Source organism: Phoenix dactylifera, chromosome 6, assembly GCF_009389715.1.
Source record: "Phoenix dactylifera cultivar Barhee BC4 chromosome 6, palm_55x_up_171113_PBpolish2nd_filt_p, whole genome shotgun sequence".
In the NCBI taxonomy this organism is placed as follows: domain Eukaryota; kingdom Viridiplantae; phylum Streptophyta; class Magnoliopsida; order Arecales; family Arecaceae; genus Phoenix; species Phoenix dactylifera.
In genome coordinates, this window is record NC_052397.1 from 3,845,973 (window position 1) to 3,864,677 (window position 18,705).

The 18,705-nt window shown below is 37.8% G+C and overlaps 1 protein-coding gene across 2 annotated transcripts; it reads left to right on the top strand.

The window, feature by feature from the left end:
• The first annotated feature begins 1,369 nt into the window (after window positions 1-1,369).
• LOC103702052 (exportin-T-like) lies at window positions 1,370-18,400 on the top strand. Of its 2 annotated transcripts, XM_008784342.4 has the most exons (15): window positions 1,378-3,601; window positions 3,692-3,787; window positions 3,898-3,987; window positions 4,112-4,216; window positions 4,670-4,729; window positions 4,990-5,052; window positions 5,140-5,235; window positions 8,747-8,911; window positions 10,757-10,930; window positions 11,057-11,122; window positions 11,231-11,329; window positions 14,586-14,732; window positions 15,107-15,290; window positions 15,383-15,432; window positions 18,111-18,400. In XM_008784342.4, the coding sequence occupies exons 1-13, from the start codon at window positions 1,922-1,924 to the stop codon at window positions 15,194-15,196; spliced, it is 2,931 nt and encodes a 976-aa protein (XP_008782564.1). In that variant the 5' UTR covers window positions 1,378-1,921; the 3' UTR covers window positions 15,197-15,290; window positions 15,383-15,432; window positions 18,111-18,400. The 2 variants fall into 2 exon arrangements, with proteins under 2 accessions (XP_026658513.1, XP_008782564.1); XM_026802712.2 differs by lacking the exons at window positions 14,586-14,732; window positions 15,107-15,290; window positions 15,383-15,432; window positions 18,111-18,400 and having other exon boundaries at window positions 1,370-3,601; window positions 10,860-10,930.
• The last annotated feature ends 305 nt before the right edge of the window (window positions 18,401-18,705 follow it).

Genomic DNA, 18,705 nt, shown 5'->3' on the forward strand with positions numbered 1-18,705 from the left:
GATGGGTAAAAGATGCTTGCGTGAAACCCTGGAACCGGACAATATCTGGCAGGAGAGCTCCGTGTTCCTCCTTTATGTGGCCCCTACGTGGGCACTAGGTGCCTCATGTGCCCCGCGCAGGCGGGGGCGTGACAGATTATATGCAATATAAGTCTTCATATATCTGTCAGCAGGGGTGATTGACATCCCGATGATCTGTCCCAATACTGATCCATGATACAACTACTCTACAATCCCCTTCTAGGATGCACTTTAGGTTGCACTTCGGCACATGGATGGGATGGGTTTCAATTAAAGCATGTATTACATTGAATAATCGATCACTTCCTATACTGTTACAATTAAATCGATCATATATCAAATTGGCTGCTGCCATGCAATCATGTCTCAGCAAGAAGATGTCATCTATGTTCTTGAAGGCGAATCTTTCAGACCTCTAATATTATTTATTTTATTCCATTGTCAATGAAGAATTACTCAACCTCCTTATCTCATAATCATGCCTTTAGCATCAACAAACTTGTATATGCTTTTATGACCTCCAAGCCTTCCATCTAGGATGATAGGATCTCCACTTACGAGAAACTCTGACAAAGCACTTACAGTATATTCATGATGATCATATAATAAACCAAGCTTGATGACGTAAACTATCTTTCATGATAATTGCATTTCTATTTCAAACCCATGTCTTAGTCACGTATGCTGATGGCATTCTTAACGTCCCCTTTCAAGCCACTGATAAACAAGTATTCGCTATAAAGTCTCTCCAAATCTCGATTACAGTCCTCAATAGTGCAAAAGCTCGCTAATTCTTGATGGGTTCATCTCACCCTTTATGGAGGGAATCTTGGCAGGTATGCCGATTGCCGGGCTTAAATAATTTCATGCCATGCAGTTTGCGCTCGAGTTCATGTTATGGTTTCGATTAAAGCATGCATCGCATTAAAGCTTTAGTTCATGTTGATGCATTGGTTACTACCATGCAATCCATGTCTCTACACGACAATGTCATCTGTATATATATGTATTTTTTTCGAAGGTAACGGACTCAAATATGATTCACTTATGATCTCTAACATCATTTATCTTTATTTATTTATTTTTCTTATCGTGATGCCTCTTGTTCCATCCCCATCTATCAACCTAATTCCCACTCTGGACATTCAGATTAGCAAAAACGGAATCACAGGACGCTTTTAATAGTCACGATTTGGCTGCCATTTTAATCCAGTACATTGCCTTAATCCACTTGTCCACAATTACTTTAAAAATGGACCAAAACCCAAGTCCACGGAATCCAATTGAGCCAACTGAAAATCGGCAGCAAAAATCTCCATCCATCTCATTGGCCCAAAACCCCCTTGAGGTCCACAGTGCCACCCACCTGCAAACCCACTTCCAAACCAACCACTCCCATAGTCCCATCCCTTCCTCTCCTTGTCCCTGTTTTGCCACCCAAGGGCTCGTACACAATTCAAACCTCTTATATTTCCCTGTACTTCTCCTTCTCCGATATAAACTCTCCGCCTTCCGCCGCTCTCTTCCCCTTTCTCCTCCTGCATCAACTCCATCAAACTAATAACCACTCAATAAAAAAAATCCTAATAATTACTCAGAAAAATCCTTCACTTCTCCGCTGCGAAAAATAGATCTGTATTGCAACTATTACCCTCCTCTGAGAAACCGACCCATATCTTTCTATTAATAAATCGATCGGTCGATCGGGGTTTTAGGGTTTTGCTCCTAGGGTTTTGGGGAGGGGCGACGCCCGCCGTGGAATAACTCTGTCTTCCAACTTTTGTTAACCCCTTTCTGATGAGAATCCCCATTGAAGTCTTTCTATTTATAATTCGAATCGATCGACAGCTAGGGTTTTTAGGATTTTGTTTCTAGGGCTTTGGGAGGGGCGAGGCCCGCCATGGACGACCTCGAGAAGGCGATCCTCCTCAACTACGAGCCCAGCGCTGCGGACCCGGGTCTCCGCGCTCAGGCCATGGCGTTCTGCGAGCAGGCCAAGGCCGATCCATCCGCCCTCCTCCGCCTTTGCCTGGACCGCCTCCACCGTTCCCCCATCGTCGCTGTCCAGTTCTGGTGCCTTCAAGCCCTCCACGACGCCCTCCTCCTCCGGTACTCCTCCCTTTCCCCCGCCGACCTCCTCCTCCTCCGCTCCTCCCTTCTCTCCCTCGCCTCCGACTGCCCCCTCCCCCCCTCATCCCCTTCCTTCCTCCGCAACAAGCTCGCTCAGGTCATCGCCGCCCTCATCCGCCTCGAGTACCCCACCCTCTGGCCCTCCCCCTTCCACCAACTCCTCCCCTGCCTCCCATCCGCCGACCCTCTCGCTGTCGACATGTTCGCCCGCCTCCTCGCGGCCCTCGATGACGACCTCCTCAGCCAGGACTACCCCCGCTCCCCCGACGAGGCCGCCGCCGCCTCCCGCGTCAAGGACTCCATGCGCCTCCAGTGTGTCCCCCAGATCGCCCGCCACTGGTTCGACGCCGTCTCCCTCTACCGCTCCTCCAACCCCGACCTCGCCGCCGCCGCCCTCGACACCATGAAGCGGTACGTCTCCTGGATCGACATCGCCCTCGTCGCCAATGACGCCTTCATCCCCCTTCTCTTCGATCTCATTCTCGCCTCTGGCTCGCCGGAGCAGCTGAGGTCTGCGGCCGCCGGCTGCGTCCTTGCCATTGTCTTGAAGAGAATGGACCCCCGCTCGAAACTTGCCCTGCTCCGCAGACTCCGTGTGAGCCAGGTGTTTGCAGGCCCCGATCTCGTTCTAAAGCTCGCGACTTTGATAACTGGGTATGCTTCTGAGGCTCTGGAATGCCACAAAACGTTGGGTTCGGAGGAAATCGAGGGGTCCTTCTCGTTGGAGCTCCTTGAGGAGGCCTTGCCGTCAGTGTTCTATGTGATGCAGAACTGCGAGGAAGTGGATTCTGGCAATGTGGTAGATTTCTTGTCGGACTATGTGTCTACCATGAAGTCACCCTCGCAGCAACAGGTAGCTTACCTGGGACAGATATTAGAAGTGATTCGAGTGCAGATATGCTACGATCCAGCCTATAGAAGCAATCTTGATATCCCTGATAAGATCGGGAGGGAGGAGGAGGACCAGATGAGCGAGCGCCGGAAGGAGCTCTTCACACTCTTCCGTAGTGTGTGCAGGGTGGTGCCTGATGGCACGCAATTATTTATCCGGAATCTGTTAGTTACTGCTCTCTCCTCTTCAGAAATGAATGTGGAGGAAGTAGAAGCTGCGCTGACCTTATTCTACCGGTATGGTGAGACTGTGAGTGAAGAAGCAATAAGGACGGGTGGTGGGTTGCTGGGGGAGTTGATTCCGATGCTTCTATCGGCACGGTTCTCATGCCATTTGCATCGGGTGGTGGCACTTGTTTATTTGGAAACAGTCACGAGGTACATGAAGTTTGTGCATGAGAATGTCCAGTACATACCTCATGTGCTGGCTGCTTTTCTGGATGAGAGGGGAATACACCATCCAAACCTCAACGTGAGCCGACGGGGTAGTTATCTATTCATGAGAGCAGTGAAGTTACTGAAAGCAAAGCTTCTGCCATTTTTAGATACAATTTTGCAGGCATGATTCTTCCTTTTCAAACTAATACACTATGTCCATGAATTGCTGCTGCTTTTAAGTTTCTTCATTCCATGTATTTTATGAGTGCAGAGCCTGCAAGGTACGGTAGCGCATTTTACAAGCGTAGATTGGATGTCCAAAGAACTGAAATGCTCTGGTTCTGAAGATGGTAGTCAGACATTTGAGGTATAACTTTGCTGAGTTTGAAGGAGGCTGTCGTTGTGCTTTCATTGAGCTAGTTTTTGTTATGTCAAGTCCTATCTTTAACCCAAATAAATTTTGGATTTGGTTGACAGGCAATTGGACTATTGCTTGGCATGGAAGATGTGTTACCTGAAAAGCAATCTGAGTACTTGGCAGCATTGCTCAATCCTCTTTGTCAACAGGTGAAGTTGGAAATCTAGTGTCTCTTATTCCCTCCATCTAGTTGCTCTGGTGCTTCTTATGATTCCTTATTGTGATCTCTAGAAGATAATATATTCAGTTACAACATGTGCCTGAGAAATCCAGGTTAAGGCATTGCTTTTGGATTCCAAAGTACAGGCTCTAGGAGAATCTTCGGCAAAAGTTGTGACACTCCAGCAGATTATCATGGCCTTGAATGCTCTTAGCAAGGTCTGGTTTCCATCCCTAAGTATGATGCAACTTCGACTGGATCCATTAGAAAATGCTCCTTCATTGATTTCAAAAGCCAATTTGATTGTGTATGAGTTACTGATGTATGCATGGGAAGATTTTTGGACTTCAAACTTGTCCTTTTTTCTCTCACTTAATTTGTTTAACATTTTAATCAGATTATGCAACATTATCCTGTTAAAAATAATAATGCATTCATGGTATGCCGTATCGGTCTGTACCGGTGCATATAGGGTGTAGCATACCATAGTAGTACGGAATTGGTATGCGGTATGGGGCATACCAAGTATTGGTATAGTGAATCAATCCTTGTACCGGTGCACTGATGCTGTACCATGATGCTACTGGAGGTCTGTTATTGAGATTGTGAACCTTGATAATATTCATTTTTTTTAATGCCTAACATTTACCATGTGTTGGTTTGTGGAGTAGGGTTTTAATGAGCGGCTAGTTATTGGTAGTCGTCCAATGGTCGGCATTATGTTTAAGCAGGTAAGTTGAGGTTGTCCATCGATTTTTTCCATTGACCGAATAGATGAGTATATGCTGACTAATTTATTAAAATTCATAATATGTAATATTACCTGGCTGCTCATTACATATGCTACATTTATATTACACTAAAGTGGTTGTATGGAACTAGCGTGCTTATTTACTGTGGAAGCTAAATGACAGATTTTCTATCCTTCTTAATTATTTTTCATGCATAACATGTCTAAATATCTCTTTTTCTCCCCTTATTTGATTTACAGACACTGGACGTGGTATTGCAAATCCTTGTCATGTTTCCAAATGTCAAACCTTTACGGAATAAGGTGACCATTTGATTGTGATATGTTTTCCCACTTTTGTCATTTTTTTTTACCTATCCTACCTGACTTATATAATATGTGTAAATGCAGATTACCTCCTTTCTTCATCGCATGGTTGACATTTTAGGAACATCTATATTTCCATGTCTTCCTGTGGCATTGAAGCAGTTGCTTGTGGAGAATGAGGTGCTTCTTTATTTTATTCTTTTCCCTCCTCAGTTTTGGTATTGCTAGATGATAGATTGGGGAGTTTGAATGTCTTTCCATCGCAATGCATATTTCTTATTCAAAGCATAATTGTCTTTTTGATTTGGCTTGCCACAATGCAGCTTATTCTTTGGTGTTTGTATATTTTTTGATGTGTTCATCTTTATCATAATTTAGACAATTTTCTATCACTTCAATTGACTTGTTTTATTTTAATTCATTTCTAACATATTTGAATGTTATGAGAGAATCAAAATGTAAAATGCGCTTGATCCAGTTGTTGCACAAGTCATAGTTGGTCCTTCACTAAAATTACAGGGCTTATAATAGTTAAAAAACCATGAAACCACGAATTTTGCTTGATGGACCCCCTACCTTTTACTCAAAAGTTCTTATTTGACATTAAATGGGACTTCGAAAACATGATTGAATAATCATTTCTATACTATCTCTTACGTATAATGATGAATTGCTGCACCATGCCAACTATTATGGACATATGAAACATATTATGTGGTCACTAAGATCGATTAAAATCGACAACAAATGGTGATAACAAATTAAGTCGCATTAGGAAAATGATAACAATTGCAAAGAATTAATTATGTTGAATTACTATGCTGCGCCAAGTATTGTGGAGAACTTTCTTGCAACAGATGCAAGTAATAGGAAGAGACGATCCTCTAAAGCTTGTGATAATATTAAAAATATAATGTGTCATGGAATTTGTTGTAATTGGTATTTTGCAAATGGGTTACGATGAGATCATAAAGGTGATTTTAATAGTTAGTACTCTCTTGTTTAAAATAGTTGGGCAGAGCATAATGAACTATGGGTGCTATTTTGCTGCTTGGGCAATTGATGAAATTATATAGAGAAGGAATCCAACTTTCCATCCACATGAGGAAAGTCTTCAATCTAGTTGCATGAAATAGATTTGTGGTTAAAATTGGCAAAATAGAGGGTTATTGATGGCATGTTTGTATGCTTTCAATTCATAGAAGGAAAGAAAATAAAGAATTGAATGAGAAAGGGAATCAAGATGATTGCATATTCTACCAAATAGAACAGAATTTATACTACCAAAAATTTCTTTGTTGGTTATAACACAAGACCACCTTAAAAGGGTGAAAATTGTTGTGTCTAGCTTTTCGGTTCATTAAATTCCTACTGTGCCTTTTAAGTAACATTCGCTAAATGTCACATTAATACCATGTTCTTCAAGGCTCTGAAGTAAACAGAATACTTATTAAGGAAAACTCTTAAAACATATATAATGAACTGCCTTTCCTGACATTGGAGTACAATAAAAATTAACCAACAACAATGCCTAACTAATAATAGCTATTTTCCTTTATTTAGAAGGTTTCTAATCAGAAATAGCTTTAAGAAGACAATTTTAGTTTACCTTGTGAGGCCCTCCAAATATCCAGTCAAAATTTCTAATTTTTTTTTGATGCGATTTGGTTTTAGATGCTATGATTTGCTGGGATTTGTTTGATTTACAATTTATTAGACTTTATTATCAGTTTTTAGGCATCATTGTGCTGTTTTTTAGTGGCTTTATATCAGTGTAAAGTGGCTTGGATGAGTCAGCAAAATGGAAGATTAACTTGAAAGTGCACCTCAGTATTAACTATTAAGTGACATGTGGTGCCCTTATTTAAGGGCTGATTAGTAGAAAATCATAAAACATGAGGAGAAAAAGGGGATCAAGAGGCCGAGACAGTCTTCTTAAATTCGTTGGGCGACCATATGTCCCATACCCTTCTGTTTCTCTTGATTTATTTTGCCTAGTTCAGCCACTTTTTGGAAGCATATTCTGGGCTTTGTCATTTATTAGGTTAGTTAAACATAAAGGAGTGCGGTCTATCAGATTGAAAACCAAACATTCATTAGGTCAGTGATTTTGTTATGTGTTTCTTTTTTTTGAAAAATCTATGGTTCATCAAATTGGAAACATATCATTTATTATTTCAATGATTTCTAGTATCCTAATTGTGTTCAAACTGTTATTTTAACACTGGCATGTTCCCAATATATTTTTAATTTCAAGTTACATAATAAACAAGCGACACAAGAGCTAGAGGATACATAAAAAACCATGACAGTGGCACTTAAAGAAATACTCCTGCCTAACTTCTTGCAAAAACATATTATTAACAGATATAGAATGTAGGAAAAATGAAAATAATTTAGGAGAAATAGGCTGTACCAGTGGTATACTGGCTGTATCAAAGTATACTGGTCAATACCCTTTCTGCCCGGAGCATGGCATGGCGTGTATTTACCCATTCTTGGTTGATATGGAGCCAATATCTGTTCTTTTGGACCTTTTTCTAGTTGCATGAGCTCAAACCTCTCAACCAATAAGATGTGTCTCCTTCCTTATCCATTGATCTTCCAGATTTGTATTAGGCATTGCTCTTGTTGAAAGTTGCTCTGATTGAGAATTTAATGCTAGCTCTAAAAGTTTGATCAGGTTAAGTAGTGATGCGAATCATTCTTTCATTCCACTATGGATTATCCACTCCATTTTTCATGCCCTCCATCTTTGAAAGGAGGGACTATAATTTGGACATTGTGTTACTACTACTCTTGCTCTCTCTCTCTCCATATGTGTGTGTGTGTATGTGTGCGTGTGGTGGTGGTGTTATAACCTTATAACTTGTTAGAATAATGCAGCCTGTTTTGCTGGTGTACAAGCCAACGTTTAAATTTTAATCATCATTTAAGTACTTTTAGGAAATTTAAGTCAGAAACTACATGATAATACATGAGAAGGTTTCCTTGTTCAGGGAATGAAAGGTTTTTATCAGCCAATTAATTGTCTTTCTATATTCATCAAAAAAATGTCTTTCTATTCTTCGACACATCATAAAGCCATACCTAATTTATTGTGAAGATTCTCATCTTTGCATTGGCTAGCTATAATCTAATTTGTTCAACTAGTTTTTACTGTGAGCAACTCAAGATTTCTAAGGGTTTTATTTTATGTTTGCCCTTTGGCATAATCTTCTTCTCCAGTTTGTACTGGCCTTTTATCTTCCTCACCTAGATCTTTCAATATTAAAATGGGAAGCAGACTTTTACAGGGCTGTGAACCATATGATGCCCATCAAGTTCTTTTTTCCTACTTCATCATGTGTCATATAATGTAATTATGGAATGCATGCTATTTATTGCTTAACATATCTCTGCTGGAGTCTTTAGTGACCTGATCTCTGATACTGTACTATGTTATTAGTTGCTAAAAACATTTCAAGTACAAATATTGACTTTATGAGCCTGCCTTCTTTTAGAGATGGTGAGAGAGAGAAATTGGGGAGGGGGCAATCATTTGGTAGTTTATTGTGTGGAATATTATCTCTATTATGTCACTTAAGTTATTTCTTTGGTGTGATGCTTTTGTCATGTGAAAAATGCATATTATTATGAGCTATTTGTACTTTGAGTTGATGTCACTTATCTTGAAAACCCTATCTTGCAGTCAAAAGATATGGTGGATTTTCTTCTATTAATCAATCAATTGATATGCAAATTTAATACCTCCGTGGGGAACTTGTTAGAGCAGATATTTCCAGCCATTGCAAGTAGATCGTTTGTTATTCTTTCAAATGATGCGTTTTCTTCAGGGTCTGGAGCCAATACTGAGGTATGGATGTTTAAACATACTATATGATGAATTATTTGCCAAAATTAAGGGAAAAAATAATCACCCACCAGAATGTGCACACATAGACAAAATAAAAATCAGAGCAAGTATATTTTGGGATTGTTGGAACTTAACAGAAATGCGGCTTTAATTATATCCTTTTGATGAATTGCAAAGTAAACAGTCATGTTTTCATAACGTTTTGCAGGATGCTACCTCTGTCCGGTCAAAATCTGAATAGCATGAAAAAATGTGTCCCATGATATGCTTACACCTTTGGGGATTGAGAGTTTTCATGCATGTCCTCTGAAGAACCTAATTTGAATGCAAAACCTTTGTATCAGGATGACTATGCGAAAATTTCTTGATTGGTTATACTAATTATGCGATTTTCCCTAAAATTATTGTGTTTAGTGATCATGAATTGAACTCATGCACATCAATATCTGATTGCTTGAAAGTACTATGTACATTTACATATGTATAGACATGATACTAAAAATAGTACTATGCTTTAGAAGTAACCATTATAATTGACAATTGTTGGAAATCTAATGGGGAAAGACAGATTTATGTTTCTTACGATTTATATGGAGTTTGTTTGTCCCCTGTCTACTGATGTGATGGTTATGATAATAATGACATAAGATAGTGTAACTGCATTAATGACAACAGCAATACTGTTTCATTAGAGAACCATGTGGTTGGAATAAATAGAAGTTAATGTATCTATTTTTTTTTCCACCTATGGGTTGCTGAAACTGAAAGCAATTAAGGCAATAAGGAAATGCATAAGACTCAATGGCATGTATAAACCAAATTAACAAATAAAGAAGTGAAAGATGCACCGATAAGTGAAGAATTAAGTAAATCAATAAAATAATTACAGTTAAGCTAAAACCATTCTGTTGCAAATATGAAGTATACAATGCTATTTGATGCCTAAAGTGTACTTTTAGTGTCTTGCATCCATGCACAATCATGAACAAAATCCTCATCTCACTTTCCTTCCCAACTAATATGAAAAGAGAATTCTTGATCCCATGATACACATTGCCAATATATTAACCACTGCTATTTATATGAACAGCCTTGGCTGCTGTTTAAGATTTTTTAGGCTCCTAAGCAGCAGCTGTGCAGGTGGTCTGTTATGCAAGACCCTCTTTTCTTTAGTTTATTACCATATACCTGGGTAGGCTTATGCGTCATCTTGTCAAGTGTTTGAATCCATATGTGCCCTTATTTTCTGAGATATCTATGACAACTGCCTATTCACCTGCTCATCACTTTTGAAAGAGGACACAACTATCTAGTTTATTTTCTCATAACTGCAACCAAGCCTTGAGTTTCTGTTCAAAAGAATACCAGTATTCTCTGAACCTCCTTTTGCCTAGCATACCCGTGCTTGCATCTGATTGCTCTACATATTATGATTGTTCGTAGGTCTCGTTTTCAGGCCGGTCATGATGATCTGTTGACTTTTGGGGGCAACAACTTGCTAACTTGGTGTTAATATATAGTTATATCTTTATAAATCTAAAACTTTTTTGTTGTTCTTACTTTTTTTTTTAAAATTTTCTTCTGCATTTTTGACAGAATGAAAACTGAAATATTTGTTGTTCTTACTTTTTTATTTTTGCTTCTTCATTTTTTGCCAAAGTGAATACTGAATTTTTGATATTGCTTGACAAATTTTTCCTAGAATGAAAGTATTGTATCTGAGCTGCATGTTGAAATCCTGGTGTTTGTTATGAGTTATTAACGTTATTTTCTTTTTTTGCAATTTTAAAATTTATAAAGGGCATCAATTATATATCTTGTTACATGCCTTCTTGGCTTTTATAGGAAATACGTGAACTGCAAGAACTGCAGCGAACATTATATACATTCCTTCATGTTATGGCAACCCATGACCTTTCTTCTGTTTTTCTTGCTCCAAATTGTAAAGGCTATTTGGATGCTATAATGCATCTGCTCTTATCAACCTCTTGCACTCATAAGGATATGCTTCTTAGGAAGGTGAGAACTGCAGTTACATTTGTTGCTTTAATTTTTTCCATTACATTTTCTGCTTTAATTTTTTTTTCGATTCCGTTCTGTTTCTGCATGTTCTAGCCTCATTTCTGTTTCATGCTTACTTTTCAGCTGTGTGTGCAAATTTTTGTGAAACTTATTAAGGACTGGTGCACCAATAATAATGGCGAAGATAAGGTACCTTGTATTATATCTATCTTTCTGAGCATTATCAATGTGATGTGTAAAATGTGTTTGTTTATGGACTATGTGATTGTTTACGTTAAGGGTTTTCTACAATTTCAGGTTCCTGGTTTCCGAAGCTTTATAATTGAGAAATTTGCAACTGAATGCTGCTTGTATAGTCTTCTGGACAAGTCATTTGAGTTCCGCGATGCAAAGACTGTAAATCCTTAATCTATTTATTCTTGAAATTTTAAGATTTTTCAAGCCTATAGATACTGCACATATGCTGGTTTTCTTGATAGTCTCTTATGGCTTATGTAATATATATAGATTAATGACATAGGAGCTGTTGGTATGACATGAAATGACATTGGGATGCCTTTTTATGAAGTCAGATATGGTAGCATTCGTCATAATGAGGAGTCATTTTGAGCAAGTCCAAATATGCCAATACTAGGTCAGCTTTTAATCATGGAATGGTGGTAAAAAGGGCAAGTAGAAACAAAGTTTCATTGATATTCTCCAGAGATATTTTTGTGACATTGAAACCATTATTTTGGAAGAAGAAAAATAACATTATAACTGAAGATCAAATATGAAAAATGTGATGATTCATTTTAGTTCTTATTGTTAGCAGTGTTCTAGGAGCAGTGTATATAATCTGGTATTCAACTATATCATAAAATAGGCCAGCTATGACTTCTGAGGCTTAGTTTGTGGCTCGAATACTCCTTAGGCATGTGCATATACTTGTTTTGAAGCTTTTTTTAGTTTATATACATACATATATGTACATATCTATACATGTATACGGATAGATAGATACAGACACATTGTCATCTGTGAGAACAGGGTAGCATATGCAAAGAACAACCACTTTCAATTCCTATAACTATATGGTTGTTTTAGATCGTCTTACTAGTTATTTGGTGCCGAGGGAAAATTTTGGTTACTGCATAAGGTTTATATAGTTAACTTGAAAGCTCATGGTCATGGTGGTCCAACCTTCCCACTCACATCCCCATCAAGATATTTATGGTCAGTGCTGAAAATATTAATGTTATTTCAGTGAGAGGGGAGACATATGCATATCAGACAAAGGGTATTGAATAACTGGTAACTTGGTGGCTCATTGTTATAGCTTCTTGTGTGAATGGCTTTAGCAAGGTGAAGAGGAGACCTGTAATTTTTGTCTATGAATGTTTTTGAGTAAAATCCACTTGGGACAAAGCAGGATCTGCTTCTTCAAGAATGGTTATATTTATTCAGCTTATTCGAGAGCTTTTATGTTCCGGAACACTTTGGTGAGTGCAGGTTCTACGTTCTTGTCCTTTTTGGTAGTTGTTCTGCGGCATACAGGATAGCATAAAGAAACTCTTCTCACAAAGTGAAGCATGGCAGAATTTTGAGAAAAAGTTGCGATGAGCATCTTTCTATAGTGAACATTAAATTATTAAAAATATATTGCATGGAAAGTAGGTATGATCAACCGCTTGTACAATAAGAGAACTCCATAACATCCAAGTTCTTCATGTTGCAAAATACTCTTCCTTACAATGTGAAGGGTGGCAGGATATTCAAAGAAATGATGCTGGATGTCCTTACATCCTAGATATTATTCTTAGTTAATTTATCCCATGGAAAAATAGGTAAATAATTAATCAATTTATCACTTGTACAAAAGAAGTTAGTGGTTATCTAAGTTTTTCATCTCAAGGCTTCCTAGAACTATTGCTGGATATGGATATTGACCTTTTGATCCATCAACATTACAGAATGATTACATGCAATGGAGGATTTTTTTTTGTTAGCATCAGAGAATCAGATCATAAAAGTGAACTGCTTTTAGAAGTGTGACTATAACAGTAGACCTGCTCTCTTCATGCATAATGAGGAACAAGACTCAACTTCTTGAAAAACTACTTTCACTACATTTGATCAGAGCTACTTCCTAGATATCATGGATACATTTATAGGTGTTCCATGGCGGTCTAAGTTTGGTAGTACTTCAAATATTTTATGGTTTTTAAGAGCCATAAGCGGAAAAACTTATGTCTAATGCAGATAATTAAGAGTCTGATTAGAATTAGATGGCAGCAATTAGATATGAAGAAAACTAGTCAGATAACTTGTTTAGTGTAGAACAATTTGGATGTGGCAAGGGTGAAGGGAATTTGAGGATGACCTAAATCCTTACTATCACTTTCTCATCTTTTGATCTGTTAATATGTTGATCCTGGTTGTCCTCGATTCCCAGCTCTGTTAGTCATGGTTTTCCCCTAGGAAGGCTCTGTAAGCCCAGTTAGCCCCTATAACGGCATATATCATCTTACCTAGATTCTTGCTAGAGTAGGATGTTTCCATTACCCTGTGGCTGTAACCTGGATGATAATATCATTAAGGGATAAGATGTGCTTGGCTTGCAACATAGGCGATGCTAAGGTGGATTGGGTTAGATTCAACTAGGCTGTGGTTGGTTTGCTACAGAACCAAGTAAAAACAAGGCTCTTGTTGTTCCACAAGTAGTGTCGACTCGATTCTAGGCTAGCCTATCAACTAAGGATGGTAGAACCGGTACTGGGTATCATTCCGGTTGCCCGGCGGGACGAGTTAGTACAGGTCCGCGCCGTGCCGGGCCCGTACCGACACCATAGAAGAGACGGGCGAGAGGAAAAGAGAGAGAGAGAGCGGAGGAGGGAGGGAGAGGGAGAGGGAGAGGAAGGAATAAAGAGAGAGGAATTGGCCTCTCTTCCTTCCTCTCCCTCCCTTCCCCGCTCTCTCTCTCTTCCTCTTTTTTCTTCTCCTTCTCCCTCTTTGGCGACGGCAAGTGGCGTCTCGGTTTCAATAGCGGAACTGTCTCGGTTTGCCGCCGGTATGGCCCAGGACGCTCCGAACGGGGCGGTTCGGGACGGTTCCGCAGTTTGCATCTACATTAGCATTCTAGGTAAGATGTTTATCTTGAAATGTAGAAGTGCTGGAGGACTAGTCCTTCCTTTCTACTGGATAAAGAACAAAAGCTATTATTTCACTTGGCTTCAGCTCATGAGTAGTTATTGGAGTTTTATTCTACTCTGGATTTTAGTTCTCTTGGGTTAATAAGTAAATAAAATTTTAAAGAAAATGGCTTATGTTCTAGAGTCCGCAAACATCATTTAATTTTGCACTTGGGTTTGGGTTCTCTTCCGAATGTTTTTCTGGGGTGCTACATTAATGTAAACTTATTTGAATTTCAAAATGGTGAATTGGTGATGCATTTTCTAGAGTAATATCTGTTTCGCACACAAGTTGCAAAATTTGTATTTTGAATAGTTGAAAGAAAAAGTAAAGAACCTGTTACTCTTGTTTTTCCTAACCTCTTATTTTCCTACAATAAAATCAGTGTCCAGATTCTGATATTGGGATGGCTATTTGTTAATGTGGTTTCCTTGGTATCAGTTGCATTCAGACTGATTTGATGGTATTTTCTTTTTAACAGCTTCTTCTTTTTGGAGAAATTGTGCTGGCTCAAAAGGTTATGTATGAGAAGTTTGGGGATGATTTCATTATTCATTTTTTGTCGAAAGGTCTCCCAGCAGCTCATTGTCCACAAGATTTAGCAGAACAATACTATCAAAAGTTGCAGGTATGAGAACTTGCGCTAGTGTGTTATTCTTGGTAATGTGTGAAGATAATATTTCTACCATGCACAGTTAAGATGTGCAAGCTGTTTAAGCATAGAGGGAATGCACTGCATAATCTGAAAAAGACCAAAGAATTTTAAATTGAGACTTCCATTTACAATTCGTTATTATTTAAATGCAACCCACTTGTCTAGATTTGGACTATAAGAAGTCTCTATTTCTTCTCTTTAAGTAGTTCTTATTCCACTTAAATCTTGCTGAGACATTTGGAGTCTGTTCATGTGTTGACCTTTCATATTGTAGCAGTCTAGCAGAACTAGCTGTATTGTAACTGATTTTGCTGGATTTGTAGTTCACTGTTCTAGATTTTCAACAGGGAAATGACGTCAAGACTCTGAAATCCTTCTATCAATCTCTAATTGAGAATTTGAGGCAGCACCAGAATGGAAGTCTTGTTTTCAGATAGCATCATATTTTATCTTCGTGCCGCTTAGATGGCATTATGATATTAGACTGGTTCTCTAAATTTTTCCAGGGAGCACCTTGTTTGTCGAGCGCAGGTAGTTCTTTTGGTTCTTTTTATCTCAATAGAGTCTGGGTTATTGTTAAGGAGATGTTTTTTGGTTGGTTCTTATATTACTGATCCTTGCAGGGCAGTTTTTCTGTGTAAAATGATGCTGCAATATTCTTTGAGATGAGAAGGTAACCTTCGGTCTTAACATTTTTTACCTATACCTATAAATATGTGTCACCGTCCTTTTTTATATGCTAACAACCAGGCATGTGCAGTGTGCATTTGAAGGAAAAAATATAAAGAAAATTTCAAGATAGTTATATAAAACTCTAAAAAATATATTTAAATAAAATAAAATCAAGTAATTATTATCAAATAGGATTTGCTTAGAAGAAATATCTTCTTATTTTTATCAGCTTTTGTTTTCAGGATTTAGGATTTAAAAAGTAGTTATGCTTGAATATGATTTGATTTGGAAGGGGTTTGTGTTTTCTCTAGGTTGGATTTCAAAAGCAATTCTACATCTTTCCATATTTTCTTTTCTGAACAGCCACAACTAATAGGAGGGAATAACTTATGTAGTATAGAAAAAGTGGAAGGGCATTTTAGTACAAAAAGTAACAGATAGAATCAAGAGGCAATATTCCTTGATTTGATTGTCATTTTTATACATAGTATGGATAACAAGTGGCTCTTAATTTTTGAAGTTAATGCGCAACGTGATCATTTTTTAAAAGGTGCTAATCAAGGTTCGCCATACTGGTGTATACCATCCCGTACCGGTACTGAACCGAGACTCTGTATGGGGGTGTACCGAGACTTCGTACTCTGAATTGACCTCCATATCAGGCGTACCAATATTGTACCAACATGGTATCGGCATGGGATATTTGGTTTTGAACTCCTGTATTTTATTTGCCTGGCATTTGAAGTTTTGCTAAAATTTCAAACAAGTAATGGTTGGATGTTGCTTATGATTAAGTTTTACTATCTGCATAAGGAGGGATCGATTTTTTTTATTTTATAGTTTCATAATTTTTCTCTGTTACAAGATAAACTATTTAGATTTGAAGAAATGACTATCAAATATGTGATAAGGGAATGCCGAACTTTACTCTTCATGTTTCTATATATATATATATATATATATATATATATATATATCCGAGAGGCATAACTTAAGCCCCAAACAAGTTGGGGTCGGTTATATAAATTCTTTTATTCCATTCCATTCTATTTAGGACCATGCTTTCTAAAAGATGCAGCGATGTTGAGTCTTTCCTTACGACTTTATATGTGATTTTCAGTCTACCCCTGCCCTTCTTTCCTTCTACATGTATCAAATCACTCTTAGTGGTGCATGCCTCCAGGGGTGGCCCAATACATTTGGAGGCCTAAGGCGGATTCAGTGAATGAGGCCTTTTTTTTAATAATTTTTTTTTAATAAATATAAAATATTTTTTAAAAAAAGATATGAAAATAGATAGCTATCAAGCACATTATTTCAAGGAAGATACATGAATACAACAAAGACCGATAAAAAGTCTTTTCAGTTTAATATAATTTTTGAATGGAGGTATGGAAAAGTAATTACGCTAAGGGAAAGCCCATAAAATTGATTAAATAACTGAGATAATGCTTGGCAGTAATGTTTACCATGTCAAGCAAGAGCAGAATAGGAAAAAGGTTATCCTATGGCACTTCACGGTCAAGGTAAAGGAAAGAATTTGTCCAGAAAGTGACCTCTCTGTAAGAGAAAGTAGGGGCATTATGGGAACTTCACTCCATCTAATTAATAAAAGTCCCATCCCACCCATGATAAGCTTTCTCATAAAACTTTTTCGGATGCTTTCTCTAAAACAATAAAAACCATATGAAGGTCTTGTTTTTTTTTTCTTTATATTTCTCCAATTAACCTCTGAATGAAAAAAAACAACATCCGTAGTTAACAATCTTTTTGTCATGAGATCAAATTGGTTCTTTGATATTTTTGTATCACATCTCAATCTGTGTTCAATCACACTCTCTCGAAGTTGCATAATATGGCTAGTAAGTTTGATACCGTGATAGTTAGAATAATTTTGAATTTCTTCTTTTATTGTTATAAATTGGTACTATTGTGCTTTTTCTCTATTCATCAGGCATCTTCCTAGTCTTTAAAATTTTATGAAACAAATAGCCAACCAAGTTACTCCTATGTTATCTAAATACTTGAATCTCAATCGGTACTTAACGCTCTCCATATCATCTTTGACTCTTTGAAATTCTCGGATAATCTTTGATGGTTGCCTACCCACTGCTTGAGCGCTGTTTTCATAACCAATATGATTCGTCTTTGTACCCACTATTTAGCATCCAAGGTTTCATGTAGGCCATACTCTTGCCCAAAGCTGCGTCGCTTGAAATTCAGCTAGTCGAGAAAAGGTTGTCTTTGGGTGCTAGCATGTGTTGGGACGACATTCTAAAATTCAATGGAATTTACCTTAACTAATAGAGGCAATATCATTTTTATATGATAGGGCTTGTTTAAAATTATTAAAATCCCAAAGTTTTTTAAGTTATAAGATCATTTAATATACATCTCGGGGTTGGTTAAAGCTTGTTGGAATGAATTTAGAATTCATGTTCTATTGAATTGAAAATTGATGGCCTATTATTTGGTTTCTGAGCATTTATAGCAAGCTTATGAATTATGAATTTTATTGTTCATTCTATTTTTTCCCATTCCTCCTATATTAAGATACCTTTTGCTTTTTTACTCAGAACATTGGGCATGCTTAATCTATTTGTACTACTTTTGTTGGTCATATGACTTTCTTGTGTGATTGCCTTATAAAAAAACATTCTTGCCGTTATGTACTTGCAGATGTATATTTGCGGGAGTGCTTTCTTTCAGCAGGCAGGGCGGTTGATTTTTTGTGAGAGTATAAACTTGTGATGGAATGAGCAATGCTGTATATTCCTTTCTCCATGAGGAACCATATGTTTTTGTGGGCTTATTTCTCTTTGATTTTGCTATTTTCAATTCAGTTCTGTTGTGCAAATTCAGGATTTCAGAAAGCCAGAAAAATTTGTTACTAGAACCTGGATGTCTATGAAGACTATATATTTATTAAAAAAAAAAAGAAGAAATAATTTTATCCCCCTTTTGGCTGACGATCTGTGCCTTTATGCGTTAACCGAGCATCCGAGGATCATTCTCCGCTCAAACGAAATGGGTGGTGAATTTCCGAGTGTTCCATGATGTGGATTATACGAGTGAAGTGGTGGGGATTTTTTTTTTTTGGTTATATTATATCTTTTGTAATCAGAGACTGGATGGACATCCAAGAAATGGATTTCAAGGCATGGCTCTGTTTTCCAATCCAACGTCTAAAATTTTTTCTTTGAATGACGCAATAACCATGTCATGCTGATATTTGCAGGATCAGGGTTTTGTTGTGGACTTTTGGACATCATAC

Excerpts from the sequence above, each read along its gene's own strand:
- LOC103702052 (XM_008784342.4), top strand. The coding sequence starts at position 1,922 with ATGGACGACCTCGAGAAGGCGATCCTCCTCAACTACGAGCCCAGCGCT. Across the intron at positions 5,053-5,139 it reads TCAAACCTTTACGGAATAAG|ATTACCTCCTTTCTTCATCG; the intron begins GTGACCATTTGA and ends GTGTAAATGCAG. Across the intron at positions 10,931-11,056 it reads AGGATATGCTTCTTAGGAAG|CTGTGTGTGCAAATTTTTGT; the intron begins GTGAGAACTGCA and ends CTTACTTTTCAG.